This window comes from Furipterus horrens, unplaced genomic scaffold (genome assembly GCF_987537825.1).
Source record: "Furipterus horrens unplaced genomic scaffold, mFurHor1.1.pri manual_scaffold_11, whole genome shotgun sequence".
Lineage (NCBI taxonomy): Eukaryota > Metazoa > Chordata > Mammalia > Chiroptera > Furipteridae > Furipterus > Furipterus horrens.
The window spans coordinates 29,134,820-29,158,776 of record NW_028327181.1 but is presented as its reverse complement, the minus strand read 5'-3'; the positions used below and the strand labels follow the sequence as shown (position 1 = coordinate 29,158,776).

Genomic DNA, 23,957 nt, shown 5'->3' with positions numbered 1-23,957 from the left:
CCTCCTGGTTCCAGCAATGGAAACAGTGGAATTTCCGGAGTAAGAGAGGTCACTTCCCTGAGGGTCAGTCAGGAGCACACAACAGAACCCTCCCTCTAGTTTTCCGACGGAGGAATTAAGATAGGAACGTTCCAATCTCCATGCCAAACCTCTTGGCCACACCCTCAGCCTTTCCCCTTTCTCTTTAAATTGACAAGAAAAATCCTGATGCAAAAGGGACAGAGGGGCTGACATCCGGCTCAGTCAGTTTCACAATTGCTATGCAGGGCCTGGGACGGCAGAGCGACTGCCAGAAAGCTGAGCTGACCCATCTGTTCCATACAAATCCTAACAAATCGGCCTGCCTCCTCTGGCTAAAAATGCATCTGGAACGGGTCCACCAGGAATGTCATAAGACAAACAGCCCCCTCAACAGCTGTAATTCATATATTTAATTTTGTGTTTGTTTGCTAAAGAATTAAATTTATGTTCATTGTTCTCCAGCACTACATTTTCTAAAACTAGAAATAAGAAAGAGACACACAGCATCTGAGATTCGATGTAAGTCTGAAAAAAACGGAGCCAAATTGCACAGGCATAACTGAGCCCCAATCCGTGTCCACAGTGTATGTGAATTCTCACATTAAATAGGAATTATTTAATTATGTTAAGATTTTTTTGGAGCCGTTATCTCTGTTTTTCAGAGATGTGAAATACATGTAGTTGTCTCTTTTTCCTTCATAAAATGTTAGGACAGGATTTTGGAGAAAGGGGAGAAAGAAGACCAGGCTCCAGGAAAGCCTGTGTCCCCAGAAGGTAACTCCTGACCTTGGTCTGGGGGCCTGTGTGAGTGTTGTTTAAGCAAAAATAAAAGAGGGAAAGACATTTCAAAAGGAGAAGACAGCACGATCCAAGACAAAGACTCAGCAGGCGACATTGTTTGGAATGAAGGGACACTGGGCTTAGGGACTGGCCTCCTCCGAAAGGTGAGGGCGCGGAGACCGGTGTGGCTCAGGCCGGACCCGGCTTGGGCGCCACCTCCGGAGGCTGCGCTTTGTCCCGCAGCGCGCACAGATGAGGCGGCCGGGAGCTTGCCGCCCGGGAGGCTTTACTGCACACGTGTACGAGACAATCACATTCTTGGGGTACCTTGGGGGGCTTCCTGAATGCAGCATCAGAGTCGTGAAAGCGATTGTGAGGGCTCACTGCCTCATTTCCAAACAATCCTGTGAAGTAGGATAGGCCCATTTTACAGTGGGGGACCTTAAGGTTTAGAAAGGTTAATTAATTTCTTTTTTTAAAGATGAAAAGATTAGCTGACTGACTGGGCGCACAGCTGTGCTGGAGGAACCCTGTTCAAATGTGGTCATTACACCTCCCAGCAGTTCCCTCAACACCCTGCCCGCCTGGTGCAGCTGTTTTCAAAATCAGGACCCGAGGTGGATGCTGAGGACCAGGCGTTTCGTTTGAGCCCAGACTAGAAAATGCCTGAGTGTGTGGCACATACACTAGGTCATGAAACGCATGTTTCAGTTCATACGAGTATGCTGCGTGCGTGCTCGTTTATGAAGAAAAATGCGTTTCTTAATGTGAGTCTGTTCAAAAAGGTTGAAAGCTCCTCCTGTACTGTACGTCTAACAGTCTGAAGCAGCGGTTTCCCACTGGTGTGCGCCACAAGAATTTTTAACACATGCGGTATTGAGTCGGGGCCCTGACCTCCTTTCCCTTAGATCGACAAATGCAAAAATGGCAACAGCCAACAGAGTAGCCGTCAGTACGAATGAATACAATTTAAACCTGTATTTTTTCACATCAGCAAAAAATATATTTTCGTGTGTGCCGTGGAATTTTTTTTTTCTTTTATTTTATTAAAAGACTCAAGAAAATATACAAACCAGGGAGTGCCACAGGATTTTAGTGACTAGTTTATGTGTGCCATCAGATGAAAAATGTTGAAAATCACTGGTTTAAAACAGCTGGAGTCCACGCTCTCTCCCCACGGGAGAAGCCTCGCCTCCATCCATGCCCCACCCTGGCCCCCAGCCCTCGATTCCCCCCAGGCCCCGGACCTTCACCTTTCTCTCTTAAATGCCGAGGGCCCTTCTTTTGCCTCTATAGCTTTCTAAATAAACTTTCTCTTATTTTTTTTTTAATATTTTATTTCTTTTCAGAGAGAGGGGAAGGGAGGGAGAAAGAGAGGGAGAGAAACATCATGTGCGAGAGATATATTGGTTGCTTCTCATACACGCCCCAACGGGGGACCTGGCCTGCAACCCAGGCATGTGCCCTGACCAGGAACCAACCAGTGACCTTCTAGTTCACAGGCCAGCCCTCAATCCACTGAGCCACACCAGCCAGGGCTAAACTTTCTCTTATTATTAAATAAATAAGTAAATAAAGCTGCTAGAGTCCACACCTACTAAGGCTCTCTAAAGTCTAAAGTACCATTGTGGCTGGTGTTGTTCGGGATGGAGCACCAGCCTGTGAATCAGAGGGTTGTCAGTTCGATTCCTGGCCAGGGCACATGCCTGGATTGCCCTGGTTGGAGGTGTGTGAGAGGCAACCAACTTCACACTGGTGTTTTCTTCCTCTCTTTCTGCCTCCCCTTCTCTCTCTCTAAAGATAAATAAAATCTTTTTAAAATAAATAAATAAAGTCAAATATACCTTTCACGAGAAAGGTATTTTCTGATGTTAGTCCAAATATTAAAATGAACAAGAAATGCCCCAAACCAAAAAGGGTTACCAAACTGCCAAAGCCCACGAAACCCCAAAGTTCCTAAGTGACCCAGGTCTTTACTGATCTGTACACTTAGAATCTCTTCATTTTTCTATAAAAAGCATAAAGTGACTTCCTCATGAGTGATTATTCATCTGTTGTACAGGGTTCATAGATAAGAAAAAGTCAGAAAGAAGAACATAACATGACTTGAGCTCCTATTAAGTGTTCCAAGCTTATTCTATCTTCAAACATCAGCCCCTACTTTTAGCCTTAGGAGATAAAACTCTAAAGCTTTTTTCCTGTTGCGAATGTATTTCTTCCTCTCCCCATTGTCCCACCAGTTTGGCATTTCTCTGGCCACTTCCTCCAAGCAGGCTTCCCCACCCCTGGAAATTTAACCCTGCTACGGGGTGCACACAAAGGACACGGGCCGCACCGCAAACATGTAAAATAAGTACCATATGGGAGGAGGGCTGGGATCGCAGCCCCTCTGGTCTGAGTTGTGAATCACAGGCCTTTACATCAACTGATAGAAACCCTATGGAACTATTTGCAAAACAATGCTATGTGTATTTTTCTGAGTCAGAGTTCTTAGGTTTTAGGAGTTAGATAGATCTATGCAATGACTCAGAAATGGTGCTGGTCACAGCCTGGCACAGGAGGTTGGCTGCGTGTTAAAGGATCAAAATAGAATGGGAACCTCTCCCTGGCGCTGAGAACTTCTCCCTGGGAAATGCAGTCATTAATCAGTGACTGCAGGAGGGCTGCAAAGCCACCCCACTCTAGCAGAATTAACCCCTGGGGCCCCACTTTCACATTAAGATGTATGCCATTAAGATGTATGCATGGCCTTCATAAAGAAACTCCACAACCATTTATTAAACATAAGGATGGCCTTCAGTCTAAGCCATTTACGGGAAAGACTCACTTCCTGAATCTCCTTAATCTTGTCTTTAACTTACTGCTATATCCTGTCCCATTTTTCCCCTTAAATGCAAGGAGTTAATATTTGTGAAGTATTTAGAACAGTGCCTAGTACAATACAAATTCCACATGCATGCGTGTTAAGTAAAAACAAAACAAAACAAAAGCTCTGACTGAATGCCATTGTGTTGATAATTTTTGTTTTACTTCTAATTCACATTCCTAAACCCAGAACCAAGCACTGTGCTTGGTCACTACACAGTCACTGGGCGAAAGAATTCTTACTATAATCCTGTGAAGTCGGTAGGATTGTTACAGAGCGAAAGGGGGTTCTTTCACGTGGCGCCTCGGTGTAAAACCCAGCAACTAATGTTGAGGAAAACAGGTCTTTATTTACAGTATTCCAACGTGGGGAGGACAGTGAGCACTTCAGCTCAGAGCCCTGTTCTCCCACGGGACCCAGCACTTCCCTTGCTCCCCAAAGACCTAGAAGCCAAAACATGCCCAGAAGTTCTCCACCCCTTATCTGTCAGCTGTCTCCTTCAGACTCTGGGGTACGGTGTCATCAGCCTGCGTATAACAGTCCAGGAAAACATGTGCCGTGCTACACTGGATCACGCGTGGTTCTCTCTCTGCCCTTTCAAAGCCGCATGGACCTCTTTGTTACAGAAACAGGGGTGTTCCAAAAAACCCCAGAGTTTGCAGCTGGGGGATGGGGAGAAGGAAGCAGCTTTTCAGAATGCCTCCACATGCCTGAGGCCGGTGGCTAGTGTCTTTTTTATGCAAAATGACTTTAATGCATCCAAAGCCTCAGGTAGATGGGAGGAGTCTTGAACCAGGGGATGGTATGGAGAAAGCACACAGAACCTGCGTAAGGTTCTGTGAATGGTCAGAACTGGTTACCGCACCCACTACATCAGAGGATGTAGTCAGGGATTTAAAAATAAGCGGCAGACATTTTAGGCGGACTGACTGTGCGGATTTAACTAAGGTTAAGGCGGACTGTGCGGATTTCACTAAGGTTGAGGCGGACTGTGCGGATTTAACTAAGGTTAAGGCGGACTGTGCGGATTACAAAAGGACTAACTATACAGTTTACAAGGAGGCTGAGAATCCATGAGGTTCTGGATTAAAAGCTGGTGGACCCCATAACACAGACGAGGTCTCCCCAATCAGGATTGAATGATTGGCAGCTACTGGTAAAGCTGAACTGTGTTTGGAAAGTAGGGAAAGGGTTTCTCTGACTTTTCTAAAACTAGCCTGGTTTGGTAGGGGGGAGGCAAGGATATGTGTTTATGGGTGTTTTAAAGAACATAAGACTTAACAACAGAAATCCGCAAATAACTGAATCTATATATAACTGTTAAATAAACTATTCTTTTTTCTTTTCACTAAACTCTGGTATTGAGAGTTATAATTTTGGCAGCAGGCAATCGGGCCCCTAACTAAAGAGCCCGCAGGTTTGTTTTCAACTGGAGCAGCCCAGGGGTTCTGTAACATCTTCCCTTCTAAAACCGCATGGTGCTCTCTTTCTACCTCCTCGCAAACTGTGTTGAGTTCCCTCTCTGCAAATCACGTGGATTTCTCTACTCTGCAAAATAGCTGCCACCTTATTTTTGAATCCCTAACCTCGGCCTGTGACAAAGTGAATGAGGTAACTGGTTCTGACCATTCACAGAACCTTGCGCAGGCCCCATATGCTCTTTCCTCACCATTTTATGGTCAAAACCCCTCCCATCTCCTTGGGGCTTTGGAAAAACCAACCATCTGCATAACTAAGACACTAGCTACCAGCCATAGATGTGCAAAGCCGTCTTGAAAGCTATCCCCTTCCCGAACCACAGGCTTTTGGGAACCTGCTCTGTAACAGGATAAGAGTTGTTAAACTAATTTTCTTATATTTGAGCAGAGGTGTTACCAAGCAAAGCGGGGCGCATTCACATGGCATCTTGGTATATGACCTAGCAATTAGTGTTGAGAAAAACAGGTCTTTATTTACAATATTCCAATCTTGGTGGGCTGGGAGCACTTCAGCTCAAAGCCCTGTTCTCCTATGACACTCAGCACTTCCCTTGCTCTCCAAAAGGCTAGAAGCCAAAACCAAGCCCAATAGTTCCCCATCCCTTATCTGTCAGCTCTCTCCTTCAGGGTCTGGGGTATGTTATCCTCAGCCTCCATAGAATAGTCCAGGAAAGCACACGGTGATGTCCTCTCCTTATGTCCCGAGTTCCAAGAGACCAGACAGAGTCCGGATCTGCAAGGCAGAGTTCCCGGTGGCTTCGGAGACAGCTAGAGCAGGCACGATCAAAGCAACATGCCTGCCTTCTTACTAGCCCATATGGTCAAATTCTGACTCCAAACTGCATAGCTGCTTCACACCTGACTGCTACAACCTGCTGCCCCATCACATCCCTGTATCAAGGCACACCTCCAACATGCTGCTCACCCTTCTTTTAAATCCTGAAAGTCACATACACCTTTTGCCCTGGGGCATTGGCACACCTATTATCTATTTACCAGCTTGCCATAGATATACAAAATACCTAAAAGCTGTGTTATAGCCTTCCTCATCCCCCAAAATACTGGCTGTGAGGAAGATCTGTATCCTGTTTCAGAAGTAAGCCTTAATTCATCTTCAAAATAAAGTTGTAATCTAAACCTTTTAGACTTTAAAAGGTGAAGGCCCTTGCCCAAAATAGGTTTCAGAGCTAGAATCTGAACCTAAGATTTCGACAGCAAAAATTCCCTTCCTTTTCTCTGCCTCTTCCTTCAAAACTTGCAGCTTCTATGGAAAAGAATGCAGAAATGCAAGACAAGATGTCTGTCTGGGAGTAAACACGGACATTTGACTGAAATTATACATTTCCTGTACTTTCCATAATATTCCTCAGCTTGAAGATATGTTTAGGGGGCAGCTCCCTAGAGTGTATGTGGGGGTTAGGGGCCAATTTTCAGACTGGGTCTAGGGGGAGATCCTCTGTGGATATGATAAGGAGGGGAATTGGGTCTCTTGAAGGCTGCTCCCCTGCCCCCACTCCCCTAGGGCCTCCTCCCCTGGCTAGAGATGGGGAGAAAGGAGTTGTCATCCAGAGGTCAGGCTGCAAATATAAACAAAGGCCGGACTTGAATGTTAAACCTAAAGCAATCCAAGGCGCCAGTCATTTGACTCTGAGGTTGGTAGTTCTGTCCATGTAAGGACATCCAAACCTGCAGAGAATGTTTATAAATTCATTTGAACCCAAAAGAGGAGACACCTGGAAGCAAGATCTCAACAGACTGAGACAAATGCTTCAGAGAATAAGTTTGCAGTTTCTTTTTTTCAGGGCGGCCTTGCTGAGAGACTCCCGGAGGCCACCATGGGGGCAGGCAGCGGGTGTATTGAGGGAGAAAGGGGGAAGGAGGGAGGGGAGAGGCAGCCCGGAGGGACTCAAGCGCCTGTAGCAGCAAGGGATGGGGGAACGGGGAGTGGGGACTCCCGGTGCTCCTCGCTGGCCTGTAGGAGCCCCACCCTGACTTCTGCAGGCACACTTTTTAAACTTGCCAACTGCACCTGTCAGTGAGGGTGTTTGTCGTATTAGCATATGCAGTAGATCGTTTGCATCTTGTCTTCTGACCAGGTTGATTAGCATATCCTGTTGGTGTGACTAGGTTTGCATCCTGGCTACCTCTCTGTATTCTGACACTTTTTATGTGTTTGAAAGCAAAGAGGGGATGTAAGGAAGACCATAGTCATAGGAAAGTGGGAGAAAGGAAGGCTGGGATTGGATTACAGAACAGAATAAGATTATGTGCTTTCTTGAGGGTGGTTATGGCTTCTTTCAAGAGTGTAAACGATGGACAGGGCTTACTTAAGGCAAAGGTAACCCTTTTACTACAAAGCTATATGCCTGGGACGTGACTACCCTGACTATGACCTTTCCAACTAGGAATTTATGATCAGGTCACTCTATGAGGTTACTTTCCATAGCACCCCCCTCTCTTTTTTTTTGCTCACAGTTCTCATCTTTGTGTTTAGATCATCTCTATTTGGAGAGCCTTCATTTCCCTCCTCTTAGCCTCTATTTTCATGCCCTCAGCCATCTTATCTAGTCTCTGGGCTTTAAATGCAACCCACATGCTTATTCCCAAATGCAAATTTCCAGTCCAGGCCTCACCCTTGAACATCAGATAGCTATATGTGCAACTGCTTGCTCATTGCCAGATGCAGAGTTCAAAACACTGGTGATCAGGATGCTCAAAGAACTCACTGAGTACAGCAACAACACAAAGGATGAAATGAAGGCTACACTAAGTGAAATAAAGAGAAATCTACAGGGAACCAACAGTGAAGGGGAGGAAGCTAGGATTCAAATCCAAGATTTGAAACAAAAAGAAGGAATAAACATTAAACCAGAACAGCAAGAAGAAACAAGAATTCAAAAAAAACTGAGGATAGTATAAGAAGCCCCTGGGACATCTCCAATTGTACCAGCATCCTAACTGAAACCGGAAACGCTGGTGTCCGTGCTGCCTGTCACCTGCCAGACCCAACAAGCAGAGACAGGAATTGGATCTTTATGGCGCTTTATTCAGATGGTCGGCGATCTGAGAAAAAGGTGGGTTTGTACCCCAACAGACCATCTTAAATTCCATTATAAATGGACCCTTTTTTTAAGGAGAAAAAAAGTGTAGGTAAGAGGATTGGAAGTCAAGGAAAAGGTTAATTGGATAAAAGCTGCAGCGTTCCTTCATCTGTGTCCTGGGGAGTAGTCCTTGTGTCCTGGGTGGTGGTCACCTCACCCTGGAGCACAGTGGCTCAGATGCCATCCTGATTGCTTGCAGTCCTCGTGGGGCACAAAGGCGGAACTGCTTATGGTCTCCTGGAGTCAACGGTCCTGAAACAATAGCTTTTTACATACATTGATTACTGAGCTTATTAGCTGTTACCTGAAACCGAAATTTTCCAAGAGTTGAGTCCCCCATCAGAATCATAGGGATGCCAGAAGGAGAAGAGGAAGAGCAAAAACTTGAAAACTTATTTGAAAAAACGATGAAAGAAAACTTCCCTAATTGTGTGTCCAGAAAGCACAGAGAATCGCAAACAAGTTGGACCCAAAGAGGGACATTAAAATGCCAAAGGTTAAAGATAAACAGAGAATCTTAAAAGCAGCAAGAGAAAAGCAGAGAGTTGCCTACAAAGTAGTTCCCATAAGACTATGAGCTGATATCTCAAAAGAAACTTTGCAGGCAAGAAGGGGCTGGCAAGAAGTATTCAAAGTGATGAAAAGCAGGGACCTACACCCAAGATTATTCTCTCCAGCAGAGCTATCATTTAGAATGGAAGGGCAGATAAAGTGCTTCCCAGAAAAGGTAAAGTTAAAGGAGTTCATCATCACCAAGCCCCTATTATATGAAATGTTAAAGGGGCTTAAGAAAAAGAGGATCAAAACTATGAACATTAGAATGACAACAAATTCACAACTATCAACAACTGAATGTAAAAATTAAAAACAAAAACTAAGCAAACAACCAGAACATGAACAGAATCATACGTATGGAGACAATATGGAGGGTTATCAGTGAGGAGGGTGAAGGGGGAGAATGGCGGAAATGGTGCAGGGACTAAGAAGCATAACTGGTTGGTACAAATTAGACAGGGGGAAGTTGACAGTAGTATAGGAAAGGGAAAAGCCAAAGAACTTATATGTACAACCCATGGACATGAACTAAGGTGGGGCGGGGAATTGTTAACAAGCGAAAAAGGGTTCTTTCACATGGCACTTTGGTGTAAAACCCAGCAATTAGTGTTGAGGAAAACAGGTCTTTATTTACAATATTCCAACCTGGGGTGGGGGGGGCGGGGTGCTGGGAGCACTTCAGCTCAGAACCCTATTCTGCCACGGAACCCAGCACTTCCTTTGCTCCCCAAAAGGCTATAAACCAAAACCATGCCTAGAAGTTCCCACCCCTGATCTGTCAGCTGTCTCCTTCAGGATCCGGGGTACGATGTCATCAGCCTCCGTATAACAGTCCAGCAAAACATGTGCCGTGTTGCACTGGATCACGCGTGGTTCTCTCTCTGCCCTTTCAAAGCTGCATGGACCTCTCTTTCCTTCTAAAACCACATAGTGCTCCCCCTAGAAATGGCTGCCGCCTTATTTTTAAATCCCTGACTGCAGCCTGTGCCACAGTGGGCAGGGTAACCAGTTCTCACCATTCGCAGAAACTTGCATAGGTCCCGCTTGCTCTTTCCTCACCATTCTATGGTCAAAACCCCTCCCATCTCCTTGGGGCCTTGGAAGAACTAGAGCAATTTGCGTAACAAAGACACTAGCTACCAGCCACAGATGTGCAAAGGCATCTTGAAAGCTGCCCCCTTCCCCCATACCCCAACCACAGGCTCTAGGAAATATTGGGGACCCCATTCTGAAACAGAATTGCTGAAGGAAAGAGGGTACCAGGCAGAGGGGGTCAAATGGGGAAAAATTGGGACAACTGTAATAACGTAATCAATAACATATAATTTTAAAAAGTAAAAATAAAATGTCAAAAATAAATAGGACTGTAGAAGAGGAAAAAAAAATCTTTTCAGGTTCTGAGGTTGGGGCACTCCCAATAAGATTAACAAGACAGAGAAGTTTATAACCGGTGGTTCGGATCTGGGCTCATATGTGTAACTTAATAAGGGAAGTGGGAGGTGAGAAAGGGAAATTATGGAAAGGCAAATGGCTTTTTGGAAAAATAAATGGGTCCTTAGGAAGATAGGTGGAGACATGCTAGGTTGTGATGTGTCTGTCTGGGTGTGGTGCCAGTAACTGGTCCCCCAGAAGAGATTAGTGTTGCTCTGGGGGAAGGGATTTATGACATTTAAATTCTTTTGTTAGGCCCTTATTTCAGGCAGATAAGGGATTTCAGAAGCTCAAATGTCTTTCTTTTTCTTTTTTTTGAGGTGGGGCGGGAAGGGAGGAAGAAAGAGAGAAACATCAATTCCATGCATCTGCCCTGACCAAGAATCCAACCAGTGACCTTTCAATTTGCAGGACACCCAACCCATTGAGCCACACCAATCAGGGCTCAAGTGTCTTCAAACGATATTAATTCTTAGCCTCTGCAAAGTGGCATATTTTGCGGTGGGATGTCCTGGTCCCTAACAGCGCTTACTTATAAAACTCATTTCTTTGTATTGTTATCATCTGTAGCATAGTGCCAAGCACAGAGTATGTTTTCGTAGATGTTTATTGACTAAAGGGCTGCGGTGTGGCAACACAGGCTCGCCAAAGACAACCAAGGGCAAAGACAAACTCAGAATGCCTGGGGGGAGCCCCAGGGCACGCCCAGTGTTAGAGAAAGAGGACCCAGCAACCTATTTGCCCAGTCTCTCCCAATTTCTCTCACATAAAAATGGTGCAAAGAAGTGCTGTGGACAAGAGCAAAGAAAAAAGACCATTCCAGTGTCATACAAGGGAAGATTTCATACGGAATTGACATTGATCTGGGAATAAAAGAATGAAGAGGGAGTCTTCACGTGGAGAGATGGTGAAAAGGGAGTTTGCAAATAGAAAAATGCAGTGGCTGTGAGTACAAAGCTAGCACAACTCATATTTAAAAAAGGGAAATAACGTGATCTGACTGCACCCAGGTATGTGAGGTGGACTAAATAGGAACTTTAAGGATTCTAGTCTGAGTCTAGCCATCGCTCAGAGCTGTTGGGGACTATGAAAGCTTTTTAGCTGGAAAAGAGCTAATGTGAGTTTTACATTAATATTAACTTGGCATTAACTTACATTACTATGTGGGGTAGGTTGGTGGGCACAGAAATACACAGCCGCCAGGCAGCCGGAAATATGAAGTGAGCTCAAAAATATGTTGGGACCAGAGATACGGATATATGGTAATTATCACAGAAGTGGTGGTGTTGAAATGAGAGGGCAAAAATGTATGTTGAAAGTGTTCTAAGTACACGATCATTACAGTGTTTATCTTAATTTTCTCTCTCTTTTTTTTTTTTTTTCACAAGACTGGGTTCCTCAGAGTAGGAACTTATTCGTGCTTGTTTCCAGGTCCACAGGACTGTGAGCTCAATAAATGTTAGCCCAAGAAACAGAACATGCAGAGAAAGAAGAGACATTTCTCAGAGAGGTGTAAGGGCAAAATGCATGAGACTGAAGAGTTTTCCATAATGGAGAAAGAATTAACGGGCATTTCATTGGATGGCTTCAAATCTTTTCTAAAAGCATGTAATGAGTGCAAAGCACCACGTAATTGAAGATGGGGTTGAAGGCTTAAGTAGAAGTGAAACATTTTAAAACAACTGCAGACAAGGAAGGATGGAAGGGAGAAAAAACATTTTTAAAAATAAAATGAAATAAAAATAAATAAAACAGCCCTGGCTGCTGTGGCTCAGTGGATTGAACACCGGCCTATGAACCAAAGGGTCGCTGGTTCGATTCCCAGGCAGTGCACATGCCTGGGTTGTGTCAGGTCTGACACAATTTTATTGTTTGGCTTTCCTTCCTTGATTTCACTGTGGATTAATAAATTAGGTGGGAAAAATTGTGCCCTTTCCTTCCATAAAATATACATGAGCTTCGTGTCTCTGTTTCCCTAACTGAAAAGAAAAAAAAATCTTGATTTTTACTGAATTTTCTTCTGTCTGCATCACAACCCTTCTTGAACCCTTGCTGACCGAACCACCAAGACTTCAAGCTACTTCAGGGTCCTCCTCCCTACCACTTAGCAGTCATGTTCTTAAGCTCATTTAATTTAAACATCAGCAAATATTTATGGAATGAGTGCTTCCCATCAGGTCAAGAAGAGGCTACTCATGTTACAGAACCCCTGGGCTACTCCAGTTGAAAACAAACCCACGGGCTCTTTAAGTTAGGGGCCCGATTGCCCGCCGCCAAAATTATAACTCTCAATACCAGAGTTTAGCGAAAAGAAAAAGAATTGTTTATTTAACAGTTATATAGATTTAGTTATTTGCAGATTTCTGTTGTTAAGTCTTATGCTCTTTAAAATACCCACAAACACATATCCTTGCCTCCCCCCCTTCCAAACCAGGCTAGTTTTAGAAAAGTCAGAGAAACCGTTTCCCTACTTTCCAAACACAGTTCAGCTTTACCAGCAGCTGCCAATCATTCAATTCTGATTGGGGAGGTCCTTTCTGTGCTGTGGTGCCCTCCAGCTCTCAATGCAGAACGGCCTGGATTCTCAGCCTCCTTGCAAACTGTCTTCTTCCTGCAAACTGCGCGGATCTCCTTTCCTTCTCAAAACCGCATGGCGAGAGCCTCTTAACGCAGCCTGGAGACCCCTTCTCCAAGCCACATGGAGAAGGCCCCTTCACCAAGCCACGTGGAGGGAGCACACGAGAGCGAGAGCGAGACCCCGAGAGCGAGCGTGCGAGAGAGAGCGAGAGCACGAGCGAGAGCCAGAGAGAGTCTGAGCGCCAGTGAGAGCCAGAGCCCGAACGAGAGCTTGAGAGAATCTCAGAGCGAGAGCACAAGCGAGAGCCAGAGAGAGTCTCAGCTAAAATGTCTGCAGCTGCTTATATATCCCTGACTGCATCATCTGACGCAGTGGGCGTTGCAAACAGTTCTGCCCATTCACAGAACCTTATGTAGGCTCTGTGTGCTTTCCATACCGTCCCCTGGTTCAAGACCCCTCCCATCTGCCTGAGGCTTTGGATGCATTAAAGCTATTTGCATAAGAAAGACAGTAGCCACCAGCCTCAGGCATGTGGAAGCATTTGAAAAGCTGCTTACTTCTCCCCATCCCCCAGCAGCAAACTCTGGGGATTTTTGGACTCCCCTGTTTCTGTAACACTCAGACAAGTAAAACCCCCTACGTGTCTTCAAGTAATTTATAATCTAATAGGATTAACAAGGAGAGAAGTGAAAACATAGAAAAAGTAAAGATGAACTTGAAATTGTGTCAGAGAATGTCCCAGCGGAGCTGGTGGCATTTGAGGTAGGCTTTGAGAGATGAGTAGACTCAGAGGCAGGGAGAAGAGATGGAGGGAGGATTCCAGATACACAGAAGGGCACTAACAAAAGGCACACAAGTGTATGCGAATCTGCAGAGCACGTTTCTGGCTGTAGCTGTTTTATTTATTTTATTTTATTTATTTATTTTTAAGATTTTATTTATTTTTAGAGGGAGAGGAAGGAAGAGAAAAAGAGAGAGAAACATCAATGTGTGGTTGCCTCTCATGTGCCCTCAACTGGGGACCTGGCTCGCAACCCATCACGTGCCCTGACTGGGAATAAAATGGGCGACCCTTTGGTTTGCAGGCCAGTGCTCAATCCACTGAGCCACACTAGCCAGGGCCAGACCTGAATTAAAAGAAAACATTTTATTGACTTTATTGGGGTGACATTGGTTAATATAATTACATAGGTTTCAAAGGTACAATTCTATAACACATCATCTGTATATTATATTGTGTGTTCACCACCCCAAGTCTTCTCCCATCACCATTTATCAACGCCTTAATTTTTTTTTTTTGTCAAATACAGACCTGTATTTTAACCATTAACAAAACAAATTGATTTTTTCTTTTGTTGTTGTTTTACTTTTTCTACTTCATTTCCAACGTTCTGAAAGAGCAGTTAATGAGTACTTAAATAAACACAGACAGGAAAAGGAAGGTGAGAGGTAACTGTGGTATACCAGAGCAATGAACTAGATGGCTTAGGTGGACATGTTCACATCAGGTTCTGCTACCTGTCTGTGAAATGGAGACAATAATTACCTGGAAAAATTTTGTGAAAAATAAACTAGATGTAAATCACCCTGTAGCGTCCTTTGGGTAAATCACATGTGATTGGTAGAATATGCAAACGTTTAAAAGGGGAAGCTAACTCTTGCTCCCCATCCTTACCCTCTATTCTCTCCATTCTCCTCAGTCAACCCTTAATACCATGTGTACTTACTGTGCATTTCCTTCTTTCCGTCACTTAGCTGTAATGATGTAACTCGCATTTAAAATTCCTTACCTATAAAATGGAATAGTTCTGAGCATTTAATTAAATAATTATTATTTTATAATTAACATGCGACACCAATATAAGGTGTCATTATTCTTAAAATGAAAAGCAAGGCCTAGACAAACATTGCATTTCTCACTTTATTTAGAACAGGTCTCTTGGATCCTTAGCATTAGCCCCAGGCTTGACTGCTTTGTTCCACCGGGAGTACTCCCATTCGTTGTCCTAACATCAGCAGCAGGAGAGCAGGGCTGAGACCACACTGCTTGACCCTCTGCCTTGGTCTGTCCCACAGGTAATCACTTACTCCAACCATCATGTCTACAGTAACTTGACTGAGGAACAGAAGGGCCGAGTGGCCTTTGCTTCCAATTTCCTGGCAGGAGACGCTTCCCTGCAAATTGAGCCTCTGAAGCCCAGTGATGAGGGCCGATACACCTGCAAGGTGAAGAATTCAGGGCGCTATGTGTGGAGCCATGTCATCTTAAAAGTCTTAGGTAAGATGGAGTGCCAAAGTAAATGCCTACCTACATCTTATCAATAAAGTCTGGACAGTCAAACGCATCATGGTGCTACAAAAGTTCTTGTTTTGTATTTGAATTATAATCAGAGGTCACCTACTCTAGTTCCCTGGGAAGAAGTGTATTCTGTATTTTAGCCATAATGAAAAAAGAAAAAATGATCACAATTTTCCTTGGTAGCCCATTAAAAAAAATTAAAGATTGCCCTGGCCAAGTAGCTCAGTTGGTTAGAGCACTGGCCTGATACATCCAGGCTGCAGGTTTCATCCCTGGTCAGGGCAAATATAAGAAGCAACTAGTGAATGAATAAATAAGTGAAATAACAAATTGATTTTCTCTCTCTCTCTTTCTCTCAAATCAATAAAAAAATAAAAAATTAAATCTCTAATATTTGAATGATATCCTTACATTTAAGTTTAATCTTTCAGATGTGATACAAATCCATTTTTTATGAATTTTATTTATTTATTTTTAGAGAGAGGGGAAGGGAGGGAGAGAGAAGGAGAGAAACATCAATATGTGGTTACCTCTCACACGCCCCCAACTGGGGACCTGGCCTGCAACCCAGGCATGTGCCCTGACTGGGAACTGAACCAGCGACCCTTTGGCTTACAGTCTGGTGCTCAATCCATTGAACCACACCAGCTAGGAAAGTCCTTTTTTTCTTTTTTTTTTAACAGCAGGAGCTACTAAGTTCTACTTAATAGCTTCCAAACTTATGAACTTCTATCCTTGTATCAGTATTAGTAAAATGAAACTTAACTTCCCTAAAATTTCCAATTAAAATATTTCTTCTTTGAGAAGTAATGATATAATTTCTGAGGCAGCCTCTGAAAATTACAACAGCATCACTGGAAGCAGCTGGAATTGGGGGGGGGTGTACAAGGGACAGAGGTGGGTGTATATCTGGGACTGATGTAACACGTGGCTAGGTAACTAGGTAAGACTATTGAATCCCCACTCAAAATTAACCATAAGGAATGGCTGGAGAAACAACTCAACAGGACATAATTGTTCCATGGAATTTATTGTTTGGAGATCTTTGACTCAGTACTTTTTGTTCCTTCCCAGTGAGACCATCAAAGCCCAAGTGTGAGCTGGAAGGAGAACTGACAGAAGGAAGTGACCTGACTTTGCAGTGTGAGTCATCCTCTGGCACGAAGCCCATTTTGTATAACTGGCAGCGAATCCCAGAGAAGGAGGGAGAGGATGAATATCTGCCTCCCAAATCCAGGATTGGTAAGTCATCTTTCTGTCAGCTCATTAAGACAACAGAACAGTACTCTATCCATGAATTCTAAATCTGGTCTTGACAGCAACTCGTCTAGCCTTAAGTGCACTAATGAACCTCTTTGAACTTCCATTTTTCATCCTTAAACTGGGACTGTCTTTTCTTTCCTCAAATGAATTGTAAAAGTGGTAAAAGACATGAGAAAGAAATGTACCATGTAAATCTAATTATCTTGGCTAGTACTCCTTAAATGTTCACAACCTTTTTCTAACTTTTGAGGATTCACTATCATTGAAAAGAAGGTTCACCTTTCTTCCCATGTTCCAAAATGGGATCTGTTCTATCATCTATGTCATCCTAAGCAAACTGTGTTAGAGAATCTTAGGTCAATGATGTAATCAAGTAAACAATAAATAAAGATCCTGTCACCAAGGGAAGCACGGTCATTCTTTCTGCCTGCATAGACAACAACCACCCAGGGCGCGTTCTGCTGCAGAACCTCACCATGGCCTCCTCTGGGCTCTACCAGTGCACAGCAGGCAACGAGGCCGGGAAGGAGAGCTGTGTGGTGCGAGTCACTGTGCAGTGTAAGTATCTAGAGGGGACGCTATGTTTCTCTTTTTGCATTGTGGTGCAGTGTAAACATGTTTAACCACGAAAAAGAGTAAGGTCAAGTAAAAGTCTTTATTTCCAAAAGAACATGGCTATCACTAAAATAAATTCAGTAGTTGCAGGGACCATTCAACTGTTATAGTTAACTCTATACTTAGTTATGTGTGAATTTACCAGCTCCCTACAGAAATTTATTATATCTAGGAGGGGCCCAAATGGAGATCTCCTTTATAAAGGGGTAACTTCCATTTTCAGAACTTTTCCTGAGTCTGCAGTTTCTCAAAAATAATCAGCTTAAAATAATCTTAAAGTCACAGAGGCCTATTTTGGGTGGCATGTTCTACTACCCTTCAACATCAAGCAAGATAGTTACGCACCAGGATGGGGTAAATGGGGATCTCAGGAAGAGAGATATAAAGATCTGGAAATACTCATCCTGTCCAGGCTGATGGTTTTTAGGTTCGTGTATTTCCTAGTTTATGCTTCACTTCATTTCTGCTTTTGTTTCTGAGAAAACAGATGTACAAAGCATTGGCATGATCGCAGGAGCAGCCACAGGCATGGTGGCCGGTGCGCTGTTGATCTTCCTCCTGGTGTGGCTGCTGATCCGAAGGAAAGACAAAGAGCGATATGAGGAAGAAGAGAGACCTAATGAAATTCGGTAACCCTCCCTCCAAAATCTCCTCTTCTACTAGGCTTCCGCTCTTGGGTCAGTTCCACAGTGACCAGGCAACATTAAGGTTCCATTTCCTCTTGGCCAGGAATCTGGTAGGTAAGGCGTTCCAGCCTAGGACAGAAGGTCTGGCTTACCTTGGCTTTATTGTGAAACTATCCTCAACAGACGTAAGAGGTCACTTCCTTGATGTTCTGACCAAAAATGCATCCCTGAATCTGATCATGGAAATGTCAGACCCAAATTGAGACACATTGTAAAAACTGGCCTTAACTCATTAAAAATGCTAAGGTCACAAAAGATGAGGAAAGTTTGAGGAAGTACTATAGACTGAAGGAGACTAGAGGCCTGACAACCGAATGAATGTAACGCCTGATCTGGGATTTTCATTTCTGTGAAAGGCTTACTACGGCAAATAGTGAAATTTGAATAAGGTTGGGAGGTTAGTCAATAGCACTGTAGCAATGTTAATTTCCTGATTTTGATCACTGTACTGTGTTTGTGTAAGAGAATGTCCTGGTTTTTTAGGAAACACTAAATGTTTAGAGGGGAAAAAAAGAGATACATTTTGCATTACTTCTGATTCCCTTCTGCTTACAAAGCGCATCGGGCACAACCTATGGGCCACGGAAGGGTTGGGCAGACAGGCCCCAAAGCCAGGGGCGTGCAGTGTAGACCAGATCAGTGGAGGGGGCATATTCTCCCAGAGCAAAGGGTGGCTCTGTGGGCTGACAAAGGGTCGATTTGCCCAAGCCTAACATTAAGTCTCAGAAAATGGGGTGTTCCCTTAATGGCAGCTTGAGGAGTTTATTGGGGAACCTCAGAAGGAAGCACCCACAGTGGACATGATCCCAGTCTTGCCAGTATTACATCCCTTGCTGCTTCTCCTCCTCAGAGAAGACGCCGAGGCGCCCAAAGCCCGCCTGGTGAAACCGAGCTCCTCGTCCTCGGGCTCCCGGAGCTCGGGCTCCGGCTCCGTGTCCACGCGCTCCACCGCCAACAGCGCAGCCCGCAGCCAGCGGACACTGTCCTCGGAAGCGGCCCCGCGGCCCCGGCTGGCCCCCCGCGTGCACGGCCGAGCGGGGCCCGAGGGGCGGGGCGCTGAGCCAGTGGGCCTGCACCCTGCTGCCCCTACGGAGGCGGAAGCCATGCCCGGCACGGCGCCCGGCCAGGGCCGACCCCTCCAAACTGTCTGAACTACGGTGCACTTGGACTCTTGGGCAGTCCTGGGAGTCTGCACGTAGGACTTTCCTAGTCATCACAGCCCAGTCACCAGCCACACCATCCGCCCAGTCATACGAGAGATCACCGATGTAGCAGGGAGCATTGCACAGGGCAGATTCAAAGGAACACGCTCCTTAGAGGGCACCCAACAAGGACAAGGGTGTGAGCCCATCATCTCCAAAACGGCGACTCATCTGCCCTCAGACGAGGGGAAAGCACAGGGGTCTAATGCTGTGTGCTCACTGAGCAGGACCTAGGTGAGCAAGGCCCGGGAAAGAGGAAGCGAACCCAGGCACAACTTCTCACTGGAGGTGTTCTGTATCAGTACTTCACTTCAGGGTTGCCGAGAACAAATGAGGTGTTGTTCATAGATTTTCTAGGCCTTTCTGCAAACTGGATCATTGTGATTATCCAGATCAAGCGGAACCCACAGCCTTATATTACACCTTTCTGCACCACCCACCGTACTGGGATTACCGCTTCTGAGAAACTCCAAAAAAGGAACCGTCTCTTCTATTCTGTCTTGACTTCATTAATTATTAGGTTTGGATATTAATTTCAAGAGGAATTGAAATAATGGGAACAGAGGAGAATAATTGAGTTCCTCCCACTCTATCCAGCCCTAATTTTCCCCTACTTACACTGAACCATAAGAGAACAAAAAGGGTCCAACATGTGTGACAGGGGACTGTGAAAAACTTCTCATCTTAATGATGTTCAGAGGGTCACTGACAAATGTCAGAAATGTATACTGGAACAATTGTGGGTTTTCCCTCAAATCAGAAGTCTCTAGGGACTTCCCTGCTGGATATCTCTGGAGCATGAAAACATTCACTACATGTCATTTCATAATGTCCTTAGAAAGAAATCTTACGTGAAAAGGAGATCTTTTAAAGATGCTGAAAGATCTCCAGAACTACCATGATAGTTTTCCTGAGAACATACAAAACCAGAATTTCAAGACTACTAGACTAGAACGGGAGATTAGACCAATTTTCTTAATGTCACAGAATGATATAAGGAAGTTTAGAACCAAACCAAACTTGTAGCTTTCTGTTTCATTTTAGAAAGGGACATGAACCTGGGACTTTTAATGATTTTAGGCCTTAAATTATCAGGGAGATCAGCTTTGCCAACATTTCCTAATGGCACTGCCTTAGAAGTTGAGACAGAGGGAGAAGTTCAGTCCGTTACCAGTTTAGCCTCTAAGGAAGTCTAGCTCTGGAGTACAAGGAAATGGAATTAACACTCTGGGAGGGGATAGTGAGGTTAACTAGTGAGTGGCAGGAAAGGTCTGGGTTCATGCCTATTCACGTTTTAATTGTCAACATCTTGGAAAGAATTAGCAGAATGATTCACCAGGATAGCTCTCAGAAGAGCTGATTCATGGGAGAAAACAGATGTCTGAAAAATGAAAAAACAAAAAACAAAGAAACCCCCAAAATAGCAGCCTCCAATACACTAACTTGCCCTTTTAATAGTTTTGACTACTCTGCTACTCAAATTCATCCCCTGGCAAGAATTCAAAATCTGAAACAGCCCTTCAAGGACGCTAGTGAAAATGGCAGATCATTGGTAGAGCAAAAGATTTATCATTAAAAGGGCAGCAACCTATAGAAAAGAAACAGTGATGCTGAATATGGTGATGAAACCACTGCTTCTAAAATGGGAATCAGATGCTTAAAGGGAAATGGCTGATGTGGGATTGTGTCCTATATCTCTGGTTTTCGGATTTCTACATTTAATTCTTGCAACAGTGCCCTCACATAGGGCAAATGCAGTTCCTTCTAAAGCCCTGTAAAAAACAGGGGTTTATCGTTGGGTGAAAATTTTCACGGGTTTTATCTTACTCTAAAGTTGGGAAAGAGACACTGATGAAGTAGTGTAAAGAATGCCTGGTGTTAGTTTAATATGAGGGGGCTACTAGCATATTTGGAATGTTTTATACTAACACTGCCTTGTTGTAAGACATAAAATCCCTTACTTTACTTTTTTATTCTTCTGGTAGTGATATCCAGCAATGTATCACTACTTCTGCTCTGTAAGACTGAGAGTTCTCATTCCCAGAGTACCTGAGCCAAACAAGGACGCTATGGAGGCTGCAGCTCTCCCATCATTAGCAATTTTGCTGTGATCATTATTTCCTACCTTTGAACCTAAGTTTCCCCCGTCCAAGCCTTTGAAAGTAGGAATCAGTCCCCTTTGCATACGAAGAATGTTTAGGTTATTTAAAAATGTAATTATCAGAAAACTAAAATACCAGATGAATAATCCAGACTATTTCAGAAATCTGTCCACATTACAAGTCTACAAAGAAGTCACAAAACTGATAACTACCTACAATCTGAGAAATTCTAGGGTTTGAAGATTCCAAGAGAAGATGCTGAAGTCTTAGCAATGACAGTGCACTTCTCTTTGAGTCAGGGTTTTGGGTTCAGATGTGACAGGATCTGGGCATGAGATCAAGTTTGAGCCACTGCTGGTTTCAAACCACATTCCATTAACTTTGCAAGCCAAATAAATTTGATTCTTGAATGTGAAACAAAGGATAAAACAACTAAATGACAGAAGAAAAAATGTAAGAAGGAGATATAGACAGAATGATGTGAATGTTTAGAGAATAACCATTTCAATAAAATATATAAACCAAACTTAAAACTGTAAATTAATGAAGTTGATGCCTTTGTTGTTGCACTGTATAAAAAAACAAGTTCAGAATTGCTGTTGCAAAAAGACATAATTTGGCTTCATTTCTGTTAAGCTGTTTATATTTCTATCTTAAGTGCTAAGTTGCCTTGTAATCGGGACTTTGATCACAAAAACCAAATATTTATTACAGATGCATTTGTATCAGCAATTAAAAAATAAATAAGTAAAGGTGATACTGTAGAGAGAGGCTGAAGCTCATGTAACCTACACTGGAAATTTGTTCATTAGCTTTCTGCCAGCTGAAGAACAGAAGAACTCAGACTGAATGTGATCTATTATTTATTCATTTCAGTCACAAATATACCAAGCACGCATTTCTCACAAGGCAAGATGCTAAGAAGCACTTGGCGATACCAAGTGATGCAAGTTCATGGCAGGGTTCCTGTTCTTAAGGACTTGATCAAAATTACGATATTTACTAAGCAAGTATTTTATGCCAAGGTAAAATACCAACAGAAAAGTAAACAGTAGGGATTCAAATAAATCTGAAAAAACCCTCCACGGAATTAAATGAGGTAACATGCGAAAAGCACTTGAGAGTGCTTGGCCCGTGGCCCGCATTCCAACGCACCCCTCCCCCACCACACCCCACCGCCGCGGCAGAAACCCTGGGCCTCAGGCGCCGCCACTGCCTCCAGACCTCAATTTTAGATACTACGTGTGTTCAAAACCCTGTGCATGTAAAGAGGGGGGGACAGGATAGTCATCATACCCTGGCCTTTAGATAAATTCAGAGCCATTCTATTTCATAAGAACACAGTCCCTGTCCTAGAAGGCATTTTGAGAGGGATCAGAAAGAAACACAGGTTACGTGTCCTGCCTTGGGTCATCATTGCCACTCGGTGGAACACCCCAAACCAGTGGATTTGGGCCCCAGTTCTATTTTCCACTGGCTTGACGGTTAAAATGTTGTAAGTAGTTCAGATTACAAAAGCTGCCAAATATAGGGTGTAGTTCAGATTGTATTTAGTAAACGGGGTGGGAAAAGGAAGATGCCGGTCCCACGGAAACCCGAGGGAGCCTGCGGCAGCGCACTCCCTCTCTGGAGATGGAGACCGCGTGTTTCTGGGGAGGAAAGTACACTCCCGTGGAACCTGCACAGAGACCACGGGCTCTGGAATAAAGGGAGCTGGGTTTGCCTGGAGCTCAGCTGGGTACCTCCCACGACTCTGAACCTCATTTTCCTAACACAGGGGTGAATCATATATAGCTCAGAAAAGTGTTTCCACGATTAAGTGAGGTAACAAATGAAAGCAGAGCCTTGTCAAAGCACCATGTAGATTTAACTGCCTGAGAGGGGGGTGACGTTCAGAATTTGCCTGCATGGAGTAAAGCCGACATTCCCCGCCAGAGGCAAAGCGAAGAGAGTGCGCTCGGGTGTGCCCCTCTGCCTCTGGGCCGCCCTGCCGGTCTGAAAGAACACGCTGTCACCGCATTAAAGGCCCTTAAGAGTGACAAGGCCGAAATTTTAGATCCTATTGTTTGGTGCACCCCATCCGTAGTGTTTTCACAGCGTCTCCGCATAGCAGCTCCCTTAGTTTTTCATAAAAGCCATAGCAGGGAAGACATCACCTCAGTAAGAGACTTCACGGCCAACCCAAGGACAAGGGGCGACAGGAACCCAGGTTCCTAAGGCCTGGCTCCGCTACAGGTAAGAAGCTCGCTGCCCTTTCTCTTCCTGATAACTGGGAGGAGGGGCTGAGCCCAGACGCCGACCTTGGCGGCAGGTAGGGAGTGGCGGGGTCCGGGACGGCCGAGAGTGGGGACACAGGATCACAGGATCGGGTCCTGGGGCTTGGGGGGGAGGGGCTGAGGTCAGGCCCTTGACATTTCTGCAACAAGGGCTGCTTGCCCCTAGCTGCCACGGTGAAGAAGGGGTTCTGGGGGCCTGCCTGGCTAACCTGTCCCACCCTGCGCAAACGCTCAGAGGGCCCCCAAACCCCAGCTCTGGGCGCACCCGATAAGCTACCCTAGCAGTGCCCAGGGGTCGGAACCTGCGCCCGCGCCGTTGGGGCCAGCCCTATACCGAAGGCAGCCAGGTAGAAGCGCGGGTCTGCGGAACCTGGCAGGGTCTGCAGGGCCGCCAGGAGCCTGACGAGACTGGGGAGTAGAACGGGGTCCCGGGTGGGGGAGGGGTGCAACAACCTTCGCGGCCATTTTGTCCTAGCTCAATTTCCGTCTTCTCTCCCCGGCGCTGGTCGGGAGCCCTTCCTTCTAGCCCTGTGCCCTCCCTTACCCAGTACCGCGCTGACCCAAATAGCGTCCATCATTGGTCGCTTCCACGTTCGCCCGCCTTCTTCTTCCTCCTCTTTCCGTCCCCCGCCCGCGTTCTCGGGGGGAGCATGCGCAGAACCGGACGCCCCCCACCGCGCCGGGGGTGACTGAGGACTCCCGCG

The 23,957-nt window shown here is 44.9% G+C and overlaps 1 protein-coding gene across 1 annotated transcript in view; it reads left to right on the top strand.

Annotated features, from left to right (window-relative positions):
* Positions 1-22,030, top strand: part of CLMP (CXADR like cell adhesion molecule) — a 108,152-nt gene extending 86,122 nt beyond the window's left edge. The window contains exons 3-7 of the mRNA XM_090291762.1: positions 14,887-15,088; positions 16,184-16,351; positions 16,808-16,930; positions 17,475-17,616; positions 18,524-22,030. Coding sequence (XP_090147888.1) covers positions 14,887-15,088; positions 16,184-16,351; positions 16,808-16,930; positions 17,475-17,616; positions 18,524-18,824 — 936 coding nt within the window. The 3' untranslated portion in view covers positions 18,825-22,030. The remainder of the gene's footprint in view (positions 1-14,886; positions 15,089-16,183; positions 16,352-16,807; positions 16,931-17,474; positions 17,617-18,523) is intronic.
* Positions 22,031-23,957: the final 1,927 nt, after the last annotated feature.